This window comes from Glandiceps talaboti, chromosome 18, assembly GCF_964340395.1.
Source record: "Glandiceps talaboti chromosome 18, keGlaTala1.1, whole genome shotgun sequence".
In the NCBI taxonomy this organism is placed as follows: Eukaryota; Metazoa; Hemichordata; class Enteropneusta; family Spengelidae; genus Glandiceps; species Glandiceps talaboti.
The window spans coordinates 3,232,155-3,251,342 of record NC_135566.1 but is presented as its reverse complement, the minus strand read 5'-3'; the positions used below and the strand labels follow the sequence as shown (position 1 = coordinate 3,251,342).

The following is a 19,188-nucleotide window of genomic DNA, read 5'->3' as shown; positions in this document are numbered from 1 at the left end:
ATAAAATGTCAAAAAAAGGAAGATATATAGCATTGTTGCTCTTGAACAGTAAACAGAAGGTTTAGAAATGGTTTACTTTGAACTTGAAGTTGTACATTGTCATAATTTGAGATTTTGTATGGAGGCAGTTTATCACAACCTTGTGATACCCATCTAACTAAAGTGGTCTCAACTTTTAATAATAATAATAATATAATAATAATATTTATTCCCCATAATTCATCCAAATAAATTCAGAAGTTTGTTGAATGACCACTATAAGAGCAGGGCCGTAGTGTTGAAGAAGCAGGAGGAAACCAGAGTACCCAGGGAAAACCTGTGTTGTTCGACAGGGTCAAACTGAGCATCACCCTTCTTACATACAGGCCTGGTTAAATTTTAAATCAAACCCAGTCAATACCTGGTGGATTCGAACCCAGGCTGCAGAGGTAAGAGGCATACGAGCTAACCTCAGCCACCGATAACCCAACCTTTTTACAGAAAGCAATAGGAATATACCAATCTATATTCACAGAAGGGATGCATAAGTGTAGTTTGAGATTGTGCATTTTATTGACATAATTTGAGGTCTTATACATGACAACAGACAGTTTTGTGGAAACATTCACTTGTAGAATGTAGCACCTCCATGTCAAGTTTACATCTATGGGATAAAGTCAGACAAACAGGTCTGAGTTTTAAACCCACACTACATGTAGCTTCATCTGGGATATTTTTTATTCACCAAATAACCAAAGATATATTTATTAAAAATTGGTCAGTTTTAACTTTTGAAAAAGATGTTGTATCGGTTAATTAGTGGTCAATATTGTCTGTAGGTGCATGGTGTATGACAAGTTTAAATCTTGAGCGAAAGCTTGGCTTTGAATCTACCACTATGTTAAAACTGCACTAGTTTGTAAGTGTAGTAAAAGATTTTTTCGCTTAGAGAACCACAATCTGTTTACTGAAAATGGTTAAAATGACACTAATTAGATGTTAATCAGCTTTATTAAAGAAGTTGCAAATGTTTTGCCATCATTTGAATGTTGTCTTGGTTGATTTTCTCAAGAATTTGTCAATATGCATGATAAAGCTGAGATGCATGTTGCCATGACAACAGTCAGCAATGAAACACTTGTCATGGGTTCTCTGTCTACCTCATCATGTTTGGGGTTTGAACAGTCATGATTCTCTCATCTGTGGTACACACACAATGTGCTTAGCTACAACACTAGTCTAGATCCAATGTGGAGAGTCTATGTCTAGATTTATGCTCAAAACAGACAATTTTGCTATTGTGCAATTTATCTGAAAATGACAGAAAAAAGATACACAATCATTATCATCAGCCAATTACTAAGTGCATGGTCACCCTACATTTATTGTGACTCACATCTGTACCCCGGAAAATATTATTACCTCATACATTTGCAGAAAGTGTTATTGATTGCTATGGTAATGTCATTAAGTATTAATATCGTGGTGTGTCAGCATGATGTGTGGTGATATGGTGCGTATCTAGGCAGCATTGATTCATTGATAGGTCCCTGGGAATTTGAGATGACCTTTGACCATGTGGTGCCTGGATTTACATGTAGTTCAAACAGCATCAAAAGTGTCATTATTGTCACAAGTATATGTTATTTTCTGTGAGTGTAACAAACAAGAATTGTCATGAGTATCTAAAGCTAAGAGTAAAGCATGATTCATGTAAAAATATCTGATTTTTTTTTTAAGTGTGAATGAAAATGGTAAGGATTTTGATTTATTTAGACACTTTGAGTTTGAGTGAAATCTAGTTTGAAACCTGGTGTTGATGAAATGATAGATGAAAACTTCTCAGTTTTCAGTTTTGATATGGTTGTTTCACATCCAGTGAAATTATGTGATTAATCATTAATCAGTATGTAGACATTCATGAATGTTCTAAATGGTTTTAGAACCCAAAGATTTTGTCAGGTCCGTTGATAGGTGTAAGTAACAGATAAAATGAAAGACGACACTTTTTTGTTGTGGGCTAATGTCTTGTAAGTCACCACTCAGTTAAGAAATAGACTGGAGGCACACCAAAGTATGGTGGGTTGCAAGAGATTGCTGTGTGACTGTCAAAGTGGCAAAAGGCATATGGATCCAGGATGAAATGACAGTCTGAAACTAAAAGCTCTATTTTCAGCTAATATCAGTTGTCAGAATACACAGTATATACAAAATTTGTTTCGGCACAAATCAATATCACATCAGGATAGAGGTTGTTGAATGTATACATACACAATTAGGCTTGCTTGCAGAAACCAACATTTTTCAAATTTGCTGGTACTCCAAAATTATGTCCTAAATGTCAGTTTTTGTCATACTTGTTCATTTGTAGGACCATACACTATTCTAATGTCAGACCCCATCTTATTATAACAGTCCTTCAATGTATATGTAAATGAGGTCAAAGGTCAATATTACGTGTAAGCCTTGAGAGTATCTATGGTGGGAAAACTAGAGTCAGTGTAAACAAATGGGGATGATTTATACTACAATTAACTGTACATGTGTATGAATTGATGTGATGGATTATAGCTATCCATGAAGACATGTGTACATCATGTACTGTAGATTTATATCTTTTTGTGTTGTTGACATTTATTGGGAGTGTGTTAATAATGATTTACTGTGAGTTTAAAATTGATGAAGAAAAATCATGTTGAGGCGAACTAATTCTGTGTTTGGATCATAAAAATGTATGTGTTCAGTGTGGATTCCAAGATCAACATTTCTGAATCAAGAAAAACAGTTACTGTGTCAGTAATTCTGTCAGATCAAAATGTAGTCATGTGATGTTTTTGTGGGCTTTTAATGTGAGAATGGCAAATGTAGACATGTGTTGGCTAATTTGCTACCTAGTTCCTGTTTCTGGAAATCTCCTAGTACATGGCATGAATCTTGTCTACCTTTTACCAGGACAAGACTAGTTTACATACCATTTACACACCATTTGCATAGTGCTGGATATGCGAATTTCAGAGCTAGCTTTTATAGTGGTAAAGATATTTGCAAAAAAAAATGACACTGCTTGTGTCAAATGGAATTATTTATATTGGTTCATTATATTATAAACAAGATTAACTATTCTAGTAGAATGTTGATGTCGATACTTTCCCTTGGTGGAATTCAAAATTGTTTTGTGGCATTGCCAGTACAATCGATGTATGGGTTTCAATCAGTGTGTCCTTTAAGCCAATTTGACGCACCACTGACACACAATTTCCAGTGACACTAAAATTTGGTGTTCCCCTATCTCTTACTATGTGGTGACTTACAAGGAATGCCTGTTTTTACCATTTTGACTCACAACAACAAAATTTAGCTATCATTACTAAACATTAGAAGGCACACTGGTTTCAATGATATTATAGTTTTCATATTATGCTAAATATGTCATCAGTTGCTAACACACACACACACACACACACACATACACATACACATACACATACACATACACAGAGAGAGAGACACACAGACACACACACAGACACACACACACACACACACACACACACACACACACACACACACACACACACACACACACATAAATTATATATGTATATAAATTATAAATATATGTCTGAATACCAAGTTTTGCCCTCAACAGTCTGATCAGAAATGGGTAGGTCGATGCATGAGGGCATCCCAACATAGCTTGCCTTACAGACCATAAAACCATTAGACGAAATAGATTTATTGTTGATTTGATACACTGCTATGACTTTGAACTTGACTTTTAAATGTCTTTCTATCCTTTCCCAGAACAAATTATTGGAGTTATTCTGTAAACAGATGTCATTCAAAAGTAAAGTACAGTACAATGGTGAATCAACTTCCTTATCAGAAGATTTGGAACACTACCCCAGCCTAGCGAAGTGGCTGACAGTTGTTGACATCAACGAAAACACAGCCGAGGTAAACAAAAACATCAACATACTTTTCTTTCATTTCATTTCATTTCTGTGTGTGTCATCAGTTGTTCATTTCACTCACACTCATCTCAGGTACAACACTATGAAGACCTTAGCCAATATCGATATTGTAGGGATGCTCAAATAAAACTGACTGAAAGTTACATGCTGTATGGAAAACTTTTCCATTGAGTGAATTCTGGATATGAAAATCAAATTCAGTGTGGTGTTTGGTGGAGTGTAGTGACTGTTGACCATTTGTGTGATACATCATGATAGTCAACAAACAAGCACATCAGTTGTGTACATGGATTGGATAACTATAGTAAAACTTTAATAGAGATTTAATTCAGTTCATTGTATTCCTAAATGGAGTCTTGATGGTTGAATGGTTAGCATTAAAACTGTCTCATTGCTGCAGTATTCAATCTATTCTGGCCTTTACATCTGGTTGAAAAAAGTACTTTTGAAAAGTGCCCCCTAGTGGCAAAAGTATACAATCTTTTGTTTTTTCAGTAACCGAAATATGACATGTACAACAATGCCTATTCATAATTAATTCTTCAATAAATGAGTACAAACGTGGTTTGGATCTTTGACTAGTTTTGCACATCATCAAAAAATTACGATGTATGGCAATTTTAGCTCTCAAGTTTTGACCTTAGGCTGTATTGTTAAAAGTTGAAAAATCCAGTAGCTTTCTTCCCCTTTTCGATCTGGATTTGTAGACTATTTATCTTTAATTTGAATGGAATGATGTGTTAATATTGTACAGGGTGTGGTCAACAGAGTTGGCAAACTAGAGAGTCTTCTAGAGTTAACAGACTCTGAAGTGATTGGCGTACTGAGCCATTATGGTGCTGAAGAAAAAGAAGCTAAAAGACTCATATCAGCCCTCAAGACACTCAAGAAGTTTTTCACAGGTACATTATTTCTGCTGTTAAGCTGACTTAAGTTAAACGGGAATGCCACTCCTGGCATCAAAATATGATGCATCAGAAACATTGCATACACCTCCAATATTTCCCCATGTGGGTATGTACTGTTTGTTATTTAAATGAGTGAATTTAGTAAAACTTCATCAATGTTTAACACTACCTGCCGTAGTTCATGTCACTGTAAGTTTTCACTCTTTGTATGAATTTTTACCTGTTGAAAAATCTAAACTGTTATGGGAAATAATTAAATCAATCGTAATGATCTGTTTACCAGTCATTGGTGGTTTTGTGTATACCTGCTTGATGTCTGTGTATAAACATTGTTTTCATACTAAAATTTCATGTCCAATTTCTTCTCTAGCTCTTGCCCAGGGTGACAATGCAAGGGACATACACATAGAACACTGGGATGGGTTACTAGGAGAGACACCCCCTGAACCATCCAATTCTCCAAGGCAGTTCCGACCATCCACCTCCTCCCTCCCCCCTGAACTTCTAGATAACCACCACCATCATGTACAACCACCTTCAACACCACCCCCTTATATGTATGAAAGTCACCCAACAACATTTTGGAGAGTCACACCTCCACCAACACCCACTATGAAAAAGGAAAAAGGTAGCAAGGTGCCTAGAACTCCACCCCCTAGTAAGAAATTAGCTGTTCCAGAGAGCTCATTAAAACGAAGTAAATCTGATGATGCTTCGCTGAGTCACCAAATTAACCACAACGACAAGTAAGTAGAAAGGTTAAAGGCCAAAGGTCATTGACTTGTAATTGTAGACTGAAATATTTGCATGATGTGAGAGAACCCCCATGATATGCGAGTGTTTGCACACATGCTTACATTGTTTTCTGCAGCCATACCTTCATGTCTGTAGTACTAGTAGGTGAAAGGGCAGCTGACAACACCACAAGTACAAGTGTAAATACGCCTGTTGAATACCTGCACAGGCTATCATGCATCATGGGGTTCTGTTATTATCATTACGCATGTTTATCCAAAACAACAAATTTCACATAAAATATGTACCATGCATCCACATGATTTGGTATACATGGAACAAGCATATACTTCTTTATATCATACATTTATGCAGTGATGTTTTCAGCATTGCACTGTAGTACAAATATTATCAGTATGCATACACACCATTGCAAGTAATCATTTTTAGTTTTTTTCTCTAAATTTTCATAAATTTCTAAAACTTGCAGACAATATATACACAGATCTTTATTTACAACCATAAATCACTGAAATCAGATTAAATATTTGATAGTGTATTTCTTGTTGTGCACAAGATGTGAAAAATTATTAAAAAAACACCAAATCGTTTGCACATTGAGTACAAAGAGGCAATTGTTCATGTTCATATTATAGTAGTGATTTTTATGGTGAGTTTTCCCTGGTGTAAAATGATAATTGAACTTTTCACCTCTTCATATGTACTATGAAAAGCACTGACAAACCATGGTTGATATCTGGTGAAACCTTTGTTTGACTACTACTACTTCTTGATTCAAAAGGAAGTTAAATCTATGAAGATACAAAAAACTATTCAACTGATGATAGAGTATACTTTTTCCCTACAGAAATGCTAAAAAGCCTAACAATTTAAAGATGCCCAACAGTTACGGGAGTTATGAAATGTTGAGTAGCAAAAGAAGAATGTCTGTTGAGTTAGACCCTGATGATATTGCTGCACGGAGCAGTGGTCATTCATCACCAAGAAGAACGTCGCCCTCTAGGACACCACCTACACCACACCATTATATAGATGCAAAAGATGATCTGCAGGCCAGATCAAGAGGTAAATTGTCTGGCCTTTACAATTTTGCACCCTCAAAGTGTTCTCTTGGGATGAGGTGAGGGGGACTCTGGACCACATTGTAAGATGTAATTTCTATATTCTCTCTGAACAAGGTAACAGATACACTGAGCCCTCTTGTAATTTCTGTGTTCTCTCTGAACAAGGTAACAGGGACACAGCCCTTTTGAAATCTCAGTGTTCTCTCTGAACAAGGTAACATGGACACTGAGTCCTCTTGTAATTTCTATGTTCTCTCTGTATAAATTAACAGGTATGCTGAATTCTCTAATAATTTCTAAATTCTATGATCTTCTTGAATAAGGTAGCAGGAGTACCGAAGTTTGTGTGTAAATAATTTATTTATTTATTAATCTTTCATATACAGACACCATCTCAGTGCATTGACACTGTTCTCCCAATGGAACCTGTTCCAAGATTTAGAGCTTTTTAAAAAAAAAACTTTTTCTGTTAACTATTGTGATAGTTTCTTTTACATTAATTATTGCCTGTCAAGTTTTGTTTATCAGTTTGTATTTTGACTTTCAGAGTCACTGCCAGTCAGACCCCGATCACCAAGAACTCCGATAAAAAGCATGGGACACAGTATCAAACATAGGTTAGTATTCATTAAAAGTTTCTTAATTTCTTTGTCAAACTGTCTGTTTGCTGGCTTTACTGTTAGACAGTGTAGTTGCGATGACTTGACATGAACAGGCAAAACGTTACTCGTAAGTAATAGTAACCCTTGGTCGTGGTACAATGATTTATTATTACCCTGAAATAGTTGCTGTGTAAATTGATACTAGTGCCCTCATTGCCAGGTAATAAGTATGTATACTAGTGCCCTCATAGCCAGGTAATAAGTGTGTATACTGGAAGTTATGTCACATGTTCACTAATATGTTTCTTGTCTTTTCAGATTTGCCAAGAAGAATTTCTTTTTTCCACAACGTTGTGATTTTTGTGATGAAAACATCATGTTTAAAGGATTTAGATGTAAAGAATGCAAGTAAGTTGTTCTTTTTTATTATCAAAACACAGAAGTTTTGGAGTGTAAGAATTAGCAAGATTGAATATTGTATTGGTCAGGGTTATCAACAGTAGCCACCATTTTGTTCAAATTTGGCACAAAGATAAATCATAAACTCAAAGACCACTGCTAAATTCAAACCCTGAAGTAATCCAATATGGCAGCCAATGCCATCACACAGCAGACTATTAACATCAGTGTGCGATTGTAAGAGCTGATTGTGATTTCAAGTCTTAGGGGATCTGACTATGTGTTTTGACACTGAGTGTATCTTTTTGTTGGTGTCAGGTATATTTGTCATACAAAGTGTGAAGAGAATGCAAAGAAGCTTCTGGCATGTGGGTTGCCGACTGGACTTGTCAAAATCTTCAAAGAAGAAATAGCAAGTCAAGGTAAGATTATCAAGACAAGAGTAAATAAAACTAAAAGTGTAACCCATACTGAACTTAGAATACACACCAGAAGTAAACTTTTTAAAATTTTGGTGTTATGTTTTTCAAGAAAACTCCCTCCTATTCTCAGTGAAAATCAATAAAAAAAATTGGGATCAATGAAATTTTTGAAGTTGAGGTCAAAATGATATCAAATTTTAGTCATTTCAGAATCCAATATAATAGACATCTTTATTTATACTGGATAGTTCTTTAAGTATATAAACACATATCTCCAGAAGAAGTCCAGTGTGAGCCAACCCTCATGGGTTCAGTGTTATGGCTGCCAAATACTGTTCTAACTTTACTGGAAAAAAAGGTTGACAATTTTCTTGAAAACAAGGCAATAAACCCCAAACTTCTTTTATTTTTTCAAATGGACCAGGAACAAGTTGCATATGGCAAAGTTTGGAGATATTGTTAAAGAATTTTGATTTTCAAGGAAAATTGTAAAAATAAAAAGTTGTATGGTTTGGCCACTTAGGTGGGCACTATTTGAATTAGATATTGGCTGAAATTGTGTAATACTGTAGTGTATTTATTGGTGAACATTCTGTTTCCTTGTTACCTAGGAAACGTATCTCCTTTAACGGACAGAAGACCAGGTATATTAGACATTTTATTTCATTGTGTGTGCCACTGCTTGCATTTTTTTTTTGTAAATGTTTGCAAAATGCACTTTGCATGTCATATACCATTCATCCTCTGTAGTTGGTTGGATAGTTAACCTGGCAAACATTTGTTCCTCACAGCCTGTGAACTAAGAAATAAAAACTCAGCAATTTAAATGGATATCATATGTAGAAACTGATTGGTTGAATAATTAGTCACATGATGCATATATTATGTTGATTGTTGTAAGTTACCTGGATGTGACCTTGTTCACAGTACATTGAATGACCCACAATTCTCTGATTTGCATGCCCAGACAATCTAACTATGTATTCCAGACAAATTTCCCCAGTGTACAGGGTTTGTGAAAACATTGTTGATGTTGTCAAAGAGTAGAATTGTTACTGATGAGTTTCTACATTGAAAGAGCTTATGTATGGTCATACAAATCAGAGAGAATTGTGGGATATTCAGCATATTGTGTAGTTGGCTGTATATGGAAATGTGACCTTTGGACAAATAGCCTTGAATGTCAATGTGTGATTTTGTTCTGATATTTTCCTAGGGTTAGGGACGGTCGCACAATGTCACACAAGCTCAATAAACAAACATTGTTCATTTAGGACAAAATCCCCTCCTTCCTCCCCCTAAATAAACATTCACAAGTGTGACATCCCATAATATATGATGTAAACTGTGATGTAGCAGTCACACCACTATGATCAATGCAATGTAAAAACATGGTGGTAAACATGAAGTTCCCATCTTATGAACCTGTGTACTGAGATTATGGTAAATACATCAAAATACTACCGGAAACCCAGCACCGTATCTCACATTAGAAGTAAATTTTGATCAACCTATCAACATTTCAGTAGTAAATACAGAAGCTTTTATCATTTAAGGCATGAAAGTTTTCAACATTTGGTTAGAAGTGTGAAAATGAAGTTACGCAATCATTGATACCCCCCCCCCCCCCAACAAACGAAGTTCGTTTATTGAGTTTGTGTGACATTGTGCAATCATCCTTTAACAGTTTAGGTAAGGTGACATAGCCAACAATACTGAGTTTTCATTACCAAGATCACAGACTGTGTGGAGAGAATGTCTGTCTGGTTGACATTCTAATATTCTACACCGTATACATACCATATGTATCAAGCTATACAAATTGCATGTATCACCCATAGCATGCCTGATATTTGCCTGGTTGTACAGCTGTATAGGAGCTGGTTAAAATAGTGTGTGAAAAACTCATAGCTATGCCATGTTGTTCAGCCCTATCAGGCTTATAAACATGAGTGCTTGCTGATAGCATGGCATGTCGAATGTTGTATGTCACAGACTAAGATGGTTTTTGCATCCAAAATCAACATTTCCTGATGTAAAGGTATCATCTTTCATGTGCAAGCTAAAGCTAACAAATGCAAAATATTTGCTTTTTAAAAATGACATGGTTACTGTTTACTCTTGTATGGAGATAGTCATCTGTATAAATAGAGCCTGATATGATGTACACAGCTTTATTATGATCAATTGTATAAAAATAAACAGTCCATGTTTACTGTCTTGGACACAGCTGCAGAACTTCACTGTACTTTCCTTGTACAATTTATCATTGGATGACAAATTTGATCAAATGTACACACATTGTCAGCAATACTTTGAAATCATTTTGTAGAATTTTCTGACTAAAGTGCACATAAGATGAGGTATTAATGCAAAACCAAGGTTGTTTTTGTCCCCAAATTTTTATTTTCTACTAATTGCCGTTCATGTTTGAATTGAGATCTATTTAAGTTTGACTGTTACTAAATTGAAATTTACAATTTTGAACTATTGAGGAATGCATGTAATAACATTCAAATTCATGTATCACTGAGCACTGTGTTGCTTTCTTAGTGTATTTCAGTCAAAATATCTGTTTGTTTCCATCACAAAATCTCAATACTATGACAGCGAACTGTTATAACTATTTTGGTGTTAGCGCCCAACTATTTGAAATAACTTGGCCAGTCAGTCAGTGAGTCACAAAGTGGTGACATGTTTAGTAAAAGTATGTTAATATGGACTTAGGGCCAATGTTGTAAACCACAGCCTCTTTTTTATGGCACCGCCCAAGATATTTCACAGTGTCGCTTAAAAATATCAGCTCTGGTTTGCGAGAATACTTAGGATTGATCCTGGTCTAATGTTTGGAATCAGAGATAGACTTTAGAATTTCACCAAGTAAGAGCCCATAGCATACTACAGCCGTATAGTCTCAAGTTTCTCTCTTAGGAGTTCTAGTTTATGTTGTTGTAAGTCAGTGAGTGTTTACTTTGTATGTAAATTAGTTGATAGATAATTATCATGTTAAACTGCAAGATAGATGGATGTTTAGGTCGTATGTAAATCAGTTAGCAGAGAATTAGCATATTATATTGACAGTGCATATGGCTGAATTTTGTTGTAAACAAGTCTACAAATATACGGAACAATTTAACCAGGACAGGACACTGACTGCATAGTTTTGTCAAAGAGGAACCTGAGATTATAAGGCTGTAGTATGCTATGGAGTCATGTTTGGTGAAATTCTGAAGCCTATTTCCTATTTCAAAGGTCAAGTTTGTAGATCGACTGTGAACCATGTGTGGAAAAGAACATTTCATTAGTGTGTAAATTAATAGCTTATTGTATAATGTCTATCTTAGTTAGTTGAAAGCTTGCTTTCTGTAGTCTTGAAGTTTGCTAAGTACCCATAGCAATGTCAGATTATGTGAACATAAAAGATGATTCTTTTTTCTTAGCGTCAAGGACAGCATCAGACCTGGCTGCTCATCAAATGAACAGTAATCCAGCTGTAAAACTCCAAACTCCAAACGACCATTTTCATTACGTGCCAGAGCCAAGTTCTAATCCGTCATCAACAACCTCATCAACGCCGTCAAGTCCAGCACCGTTTCAGTCACCACAAAGTCCAGCCCAACCAAGCTCAGTGCAGCAAAGTCCTGCACATCTGACACCATCACCTGTACCATTATCAAGACAAAATCATTTTGATTTCCCAGGTAATTTTATTCACATTGTAATGTATACTTACCACTCATTTTATTCCTTCAAAACAGATGTTGTTATGCATTCAAGCAAATGCGTCGGTGTTTTGCCACAGTTGTAGATGTGTCACCATCGGTAACTCAGTCAATTTCAAGTATTCAAGCAAACGTACTGATGTTTTTGTGTCAGTTGTAGATGTCACCATCAGTAACTCAGTCAGTAGACAGACAAACAATCTAAATGTCTTCCTTTAAATAACAAATGCTTCAAAGTGTATCCAGTTTTAAATTTGTTATGACAAGTTCACTTAAACATATTTGTTTGTAATTTTTGACAGATATTGAACCCCATCCTAACAGACATGTCCACAGTGAAATAATCCAAATAACGCCAAGGTAGGTGCAGTGCTTTCACATATGCATAATTGGTTTTTTTTTGGTTTTTTTTTTTACAATCCATGGCCATGTGAGACATATTGAAATGGCATGCATAAACCATGTCAAAGTTTCATTTATTTTGTTATAGTATAATGTCAATTATATTGTCCCTTGACAGGGGAAACTGAAGGAGGCTGTTTTTTAATGATAATTTTCAATGCAGTACTCAAGTAGATCCTACTATTAAACATAAACCTGATGTGTACCGTAGAATACAAATAGCTACTGTTCTACAATTCAGTGTTCTTGCCAGGATAGATTGTAGGCATGGCAACTAATTTGCATAATGATTTACATATCAATAACATGGTAATTTGCATAATGAATTGCATAAAGATCAGTGTATAATATTCATGTCATCAACATTGAAACATTCTCTGACGACTGTTTATATTTTTTAATACATACGTACATGTACATTGAGGATCAGCCATTTCTCTTCATGTGACAGTATACTAGTATAATATTGTCATTCAAGAGTGCTAAAGCTCAAGGATGATAGAACACTTTTAAAACATAGCAGAAACCTGCCAAGTATGGCAGCATGGGTGGCAAGGACAGTGATAGCACTGTGCTTTCTCTATAGTGGGGAGACACAACAGTTGCCTAAAATACAATAGTTGGATGAAGTGACTGACTTGTATTGCTTGTTTTGTTTCAGTATCATTGAGTCACATTGTAATGATTCTGTGGATCAAATGGATGGTGGGATAGATGTAAGTATATTTAGATAGCATTTTATGTTGTAACACACCTCATCAATTTCCTATGTTGTGATTTGTCAATACCTGGTCATGTGGTATGTAAATTATTGGCACTGTTCAATGCAAATGATGTCCTGGTCAACAATGTTTGTGATAATGCCTGTGTAGGCATTATCACCAAAAACTAATGAATGATGACTTCATATGCATGTGCGTGCATGTTTTCACTGCAGACAAATATGGTATCACTGTTGGAATAATTTGTTAAGCATACATAAATCCACTTTTATGTTCAGACTATCTTTTACACAGTCGGCAATTTGTTTGGCATGACGAAACATTACGTTGTTTTCACAGACTGACTCTGAAAGGACATTGCCAAGTAAAGTAGATTCCATTGACAGCCAAGCGTCAGATTTTGATCCTTTAGATCAGAGTTGGTCACGTAAAAGTACGGTGAGTTTGGTCAGTATTATATTTGGTTTTTATTTTGGTTGCAGTGATTATTTTTTTTGTGTGAATGTGTTTTTCAGATCTCGTCCTTTATCTAAGTAATATTTAAAATGTCCATCATGGTTATGTTTGACAATTCTTCCTACATACCTCTAAAATCGTCATTTTTCTACTAGAAACAAAACATCTTCAATGTGCACTTTAATTGTTACAACATCCTCTTTGATTTTCTGATGACCTTGAATTTGAGCATGAAAGTTTAAACTTTGTTAGTATTCTGCTTATATTGACACTTGAAGTCATTGAAAATGTGTATTGGAAGATCACATTCAGTTCATATTAGACATGAGGTTGAATGTGCAGTCACTTTTAGAAGAATTCACTATCAAAGACACCACCTATAACTGTGTGATTATGTCAACTTATATCAACATGTTGCAAATTTTAGTTTGAGTCTGTGTTCGCTTGTCAATAATCCAAATCATCATGTCTACCATTGTCATGACAACCAATACTGTTATTTCAATCTTTATTCATATGATGTGAGATGAAAGATAGAAATAAGAATATTAGTTGTGTCAGACCTTTGTACAATTTTGCACTGTCATAATTTTGATATAGTCCAAAGTGTCTTCATTAGGGGTCTATATCTGCAATGAACACTTGTTAATTGTTATTACAGAGGCCGAGTATCTTATCAGAGTGGGTGATTCCGTATGAAGAATTGACAATTAATGAGTTGATTGGTACAGGTAGATTGGGTAAAGTACACAAGTAAGTTATTACTACCACTACCACTTCAAGTCAGATTTTTAGCACAACTGAGCTTCATGAAAGCTGCACTAGCTGAAACTGGATGTTATTTCAAACTATTCTGTTAGTTGTAAATATGACTTGTACATAATATCGTAGACACGGAAAGTATGAGATTACCTGTTGGTAAACGTATTTATGTAGCTGTACACAAAATATGGTCCAATAATTCCAATCAAATTAATTTTTGGGGTCCGCAAACTAAAATCAGTGTCCCCCAATGTGATCATGATTTCAACCTATGTATTTATCCATATTTTAACGATTTCCAGTTAATATATTGGTATTGGTATATGAACAAAAAACAATACTCCAATACAGTTAGTGCAGTTTTCACATTGTGTAGCAATTAGCTGATAGAAAGTTTGAAAGTTTGCTTGTTGCAGAACTTGATCTTGACTGGGAATATTTTTTCCATTTCTGTATATCTTTAACCAATGTTTGACAATTCAGTATACCAGGTAGGCCAGTTATGGTAAAGAAAAAAGATTAATATAGATTTGGCCACTTGTGGGTGCTATTATGTGTATATAGTGATGTCTAATAAATGGATTTGTATCTTTTTACAGAGGGTACTGGCATGGTGATGTGGCTATTAAGTTATTTAATGTAGATACTGATAATGATTTACAATTACTATCATTTAAACAAGAGGTGAGTTTTATGTTCTACATTTGCTATTTCTTCATTTTTGGCAGTTCCATCATGTTCATGGTTTATGTTGATAGCATCAACGATACTGTGATTACAGTGAATGCTTCACATTGTACATGTACAGTATATCGAATGAATGTTATAGGGGAACAGCTCCATACTTATTTGCATATATTTGCATATAATTTGCATACAGTATGTATGCAAATTATGTATGCAGTACTGTGTTTACATTATTGCAATGCAATGCAATGCAAATACCACTAGTGTGCATGTACATTGATGTAAGTAATGACTGGTACATATGTAATTATATGATAAAACTATAAAGCCATCATTGTAACGTTATATGTGTACGTTTGGTATTTCAGGTCTCCACTTTTAGGAAAACCAGACATGAAAACCTTGTACTATTCATGGGGGCTTGTATGAACCCCAAGAATCTAGCAATTGTAACTAGGTAAGTAAATGTTCCGATAAATTAGTTATTTACAAGTAGTGTCTAATTTCCTCTTGCACTAATCATCCACCAAATTAAAGTATGTCCAAGACATTCTAAAGTGTCATACTGCAAAAATTTCTATACGCCATAATAAATATGTCAGCTACAGACATTCTTCTTTTCTGTTTTTGTTTCTAGTTTATGTAAAGGCAGTACTTTATACAATCAAATTCATGTATGGAAGGAAACGTTTAGTTTGCATAAGAGTGTACTTATTGCAACACAAATTGCACAGGTAAGTAAAAAAGTGTCTACAAATTGGTTAAATAAAATTATCTTTTAAAAGTGATCTTTGTGTTCTTTCCTGCACATCAGCACTGTCAATTTGGTATTTAATTTCAGTTATTTTATACTTGTATGTTTGTTTTGGGTTCCCCCCCCCCCCCCCCAACTAAAAAGTAAATAGAGATGTTGATGAATGTAACAAATGCACAATCCAGTAATCTTTCAAAGAAGTGTCACAAGAGGGCGCCAACATGAAAATGAGTGCTAAACTCACATGGCAGTACACAAAACAGACAACAAAATGGCTAAAACCATAGACCCTCCACCAACCAGTGTTGTGAGGTTTTTACACCCCGGACAGGAAGTCTGCATTACCGCTATACGTAATCGGATTAATCATACATAATGTATGCAAACGCACATCGCTTCAAAGGAAATGCCGCAGTTGCATATCCTGTGGGTGGAGGGTCTATGCTAAAACTTCTTGATTTCCTTAAAATTCTGGACCTAGAAAAAGTTAGCAGAATGTGTTCACTTGTTGAGAATGCCATCATATTTGCCTTGCCATGAAACACTAGAAATTAGGTTTCTTTTAATACTCAACTAACATGGCCCTCACTTCTGTCCAAAAGCTATTTCTGAACAGCACTCCTAGTGGCCAAACTGTGCAATCTTTTATCTTTGTAATAACCAGACTATTGCTAATGTGGAGGAACATAATAATGTAAGGTGATGAGATTGAAAATGAAATTTTCAACCCCTTGAAAGTAATGATCTGTTCTTGCTTAGCTAGACCAGATAATCTCAATTAGAGCTCCTCGTAATGTTATAACTTTGAGTAACTTACTTATTGATGATGTTGTCTTTACAGGGTATGGGATATCTCCATGCACGTGGCATTGTACATAAGGACTTAAAATCCAAAAATATCTTTCTAGAAAACAGAGACAAAGCAGTCATTACAGATTTTGGACTATTTAGTGTTACAAAGTTATGTGAAACAGACAGGTGAGTACTTTATACACACATACATACCTTGAACCTTGAAGATGACTAGAAAATTAAAAGGCAAAAAAAATTGCAACATTTAGTCACAACACAAAAACATTGTATATGTGACTAAAATGACTAGACTGCAACTTCAAGACCTTGGGTTGATAACAATCCGGTAACACTTTCAGGGTTTGTGCAATAGCTGAGAAAGTGATTGTCCTGAAATTTCAAACCATTCCTCGATATCCTTGAAACAAGGTGCTTTTGACAATGAAATTATTGTAAACTGCTGGAAACTCATGACAGTGTGTTTTATATTCTCATATTTGTTATAACAAATACTTGATGATAATTCTATTATTTGTCTCATTCCTTGTAGACGTGGTAATTTTATACGAATACCTGAAGGCTGGCTGTGTTACTTGTCACCAGAATTGATTACCTCACTCAAAATAACAGCTAAAGGCCTTGACAATGAACTTCCTTTCTCGAAAGCATCGGATGTGTATGCATTTGGGTAAGTGCTTAAAGTGATTGATTGATTGATTAATTGATTGATTGATTGATCGATAGATTAATAGATTAGTAGATTAAAAGATTGATAAATAATTTTATTGGTTGATTGACAGAGTGATTAATAATTTGATTGATAAAGAGGTTGATTGATTGATTGATTGATTGATTGATTGATTGATTGATTGATTGATTGATTGATAGATTAATAGATTAGTAGATTAAATAATTGATAAATATTTTTATTGGTTGATTGATAGAGTGATTAATAATTTGATTGATAAATAGGTTGATTGATTGATTGGTTTGTTGACAAATAATTTAATTGATTGATTGATTGGTATTGATTGATTGAATGGTATTGATTGATTGATATTGTCATGAGAATCTGTCCAGTGTCATAACTTAAATCAGATATATAATACTTATGAACTCCTTACTATTTTCTGTCATGTTTTTTTCTCACTCCTCTATTTAGAACTGTGTGGTATGAACTTCTTGCTGGAGAATGGACCTTTAGTAATCAGCCAGCAGCATCCATTATCTGGAAGGTGGGGAAGGGTATCAAACAGCCTTTAGGACATCTGCAAGCATCAAGAGATGTAAAGGTTGGTCAATTGTAATCTTCAGTCAAGCAAGCTGTTCACCCCTATCACTTGATCAATTAGACTAACCCTCTATAGCATATTGAAGGATTTATTCATTGATTTGAAGGTGTGGGCGTGTTGGTGTTTAGAATCAGAAGGGATGTGTATGGGGGGGGGGGGGGGGGGGTTCCCCCCACTGGGCATGTTCAGAAGACAAACAAATTTTGACCTTTGTGCCTATTCAAATCTTGAACATTAGTTTACTTATAATACCTGACATGTAAGAATTATAATAATTATAGCTAATTGTGTTTATGTTTTATGCTAAGCATATCATTTGTTTAGGCAGCCTTACTTAATTCTGTGTTTCTCATGACCAGACTGACCATTCAGTTCTTCATTTGGGTGAAATAGTAAAAAAATGGCACCTTGTACGACAGGATGATGAAAAATCACGACACTACTGATTGTCAGGTGGCAACCACGGGAGTTTTTATCTGAGTGGAAAGATCGTTTATTTGCTGAAACATTTCATGATCCCAAAAAAACTGATTGATTTGATTACATTACAGGATATTCTAATGATGTGTTGGTGTTACCAGCCTGATAATCGGCCATCATTCAGTGAACTGATGAAGATCTTAGACAGGTTGCCTAAGAAACGGTTGGCACGGAGCCCATCGCATCCACTTCATCTATCGCGATCAGCTGAATCTGTTTTATGATAATTAATGAACTGGGGGTGGTAGACAGACACAAGGCCATTTTCCTATATAAATGTCAGCTTAGAATCAATGCCAGGTCATTTTGCCCTCATCAAATCTCTTTGTTTGGGTTTTGATTTCATCAAATTGTGGGTAGATATATCATGCTGATCTATTGCTGCACAATTGCTGCAGCACATCCAGCCATGGTCTGTAAGGTACACTGTGACGGGGTGCCATTTGGTTGCTGCAGAACGGGCTACATTTGTGTAGCTACAAAACTGACTGCATTTATGCGTCTGCAAAGTTGCAGCACAAGGGAATACTGCATACGATTGCTTCACAGTTGCCACACAATATCCACAAGAACTATAATACGAATTCCCTATACCAATCTCAAAGTACACATTTTACCTGGTGATGACTTTGATCACAAATCTGAGTCAATTAAGTTGAAGTTAAAGTAAAAACAACATTGTAATTAACATTTCATAGATGTCTTTGCTGGCATATTATTATAGGGTAATGACCTGAGGCTTGTAAAAACGGGATAGTCATATTTACAATGGGTAGTATGAGCTCAGTCTGACAAAGAAAATGTGTTTAGAGACCCAAGACTGTTACTGTAGTGTTTGAGCATGTACATACCAATGTTTGAATGTGGTGCAATCAGAAAAATACAACACATACACATGCACATGATCAAACACACACACTCACTCACTCACTCACACATGCACTCACTCACTCACACAGACACACATAACTCATGTGCACGTGCACACGCGCGCGCGCACGCACACACACACACA

At 35.4% G+C, this 19,188-nt stretch overlaps 1 protein-coding gene across 4 annotated transcripts in view; it reads left to right on the top strand.

Annotated features, from left to right (window-relative positions):
* Window positions 1-19,188, top strand: part of LOC144448799 (kinase suppressor of Ras 2-like) — a 24,497-nt gene extending 5,309 nt beyond the window's left edge. The window contains exons 2-21 of one of the 4 annotated variants that reach the window (XM_078139098.1): window positions 3,784-3,936; window positions 4,708-4,855; window positions 5,232-5,607; window positions 6,465-6,682; window positions 7,229-7,298; window positions 7,602-7,691; window positions 8,001-8,104; window positions 8,716-8,748; window positions 11,545-11,805; window positions 12,129-12,186; window positions 12,890-12,944; window positions 13,290-13,372; window positions 14,070-14,159; window positions 14,768-14,852; window positions 15,224-15,312; window positions 15,493-15,589; window positions 16,451-16,587; window positions 16,952-17,089; window positions 17,564-17,693; window positions 18,245-19,188. In XM_078139098.1, coding sequence (XP_077995224.1) covers window positions 3,784-3,936; window positions 4,708-4,855; window positions 5,232-5,607; window positions 6,465-6,682; window positions 7,229-7,298; window positions 7,602-7,691; window positions 8,001-8,104; window positions 8,716-8,748; window positions 11,545-11,805; window positions 12,129-12,186; window positions 12,890-12,944; window positions 13,290-13,372; window positions 14,070-14,159; window positions 14,768-14,852; window positions 15,224-15,312; window positions 15,493-15,589; window positions 16,451-16,587; window positions 16,952-17,089; window positions 17,564-17,693; window positions 18,245-18,397 — 2,568 coding nt within the window. In that variant the 3' untranslated portion in view covers window positions 18,398-19,188. Of the gene's footprint in view, window positions 1-3,783; window positions 3,937-4,707; window positions 4,856-5,231; window positions 5,608-6,464; window positions 6,683-7,228; window positions 7,299-7,601; window positions 7,692-8,000; window positions 8,105-8,715; window positions 8,749-11,544; window positions 11,806-12,128; window positions 12,187-12,889; window positions 12,945-13,289; window positions 13,398-14,067; window positions 14,160-14,767; window positions 14,853-15,223; window positions 15,313-15,492; window positions 15,590-16,450; window positions 16,588-16,951; window positions 17,090-17,563; window positions 17,694-18,244 lie in introns of all 4 variants that reach the window. The other 3 variants (XM_078139096.1, XM_078139094.1, XM_078139097.1) reach the window with 3 other exon arrangements.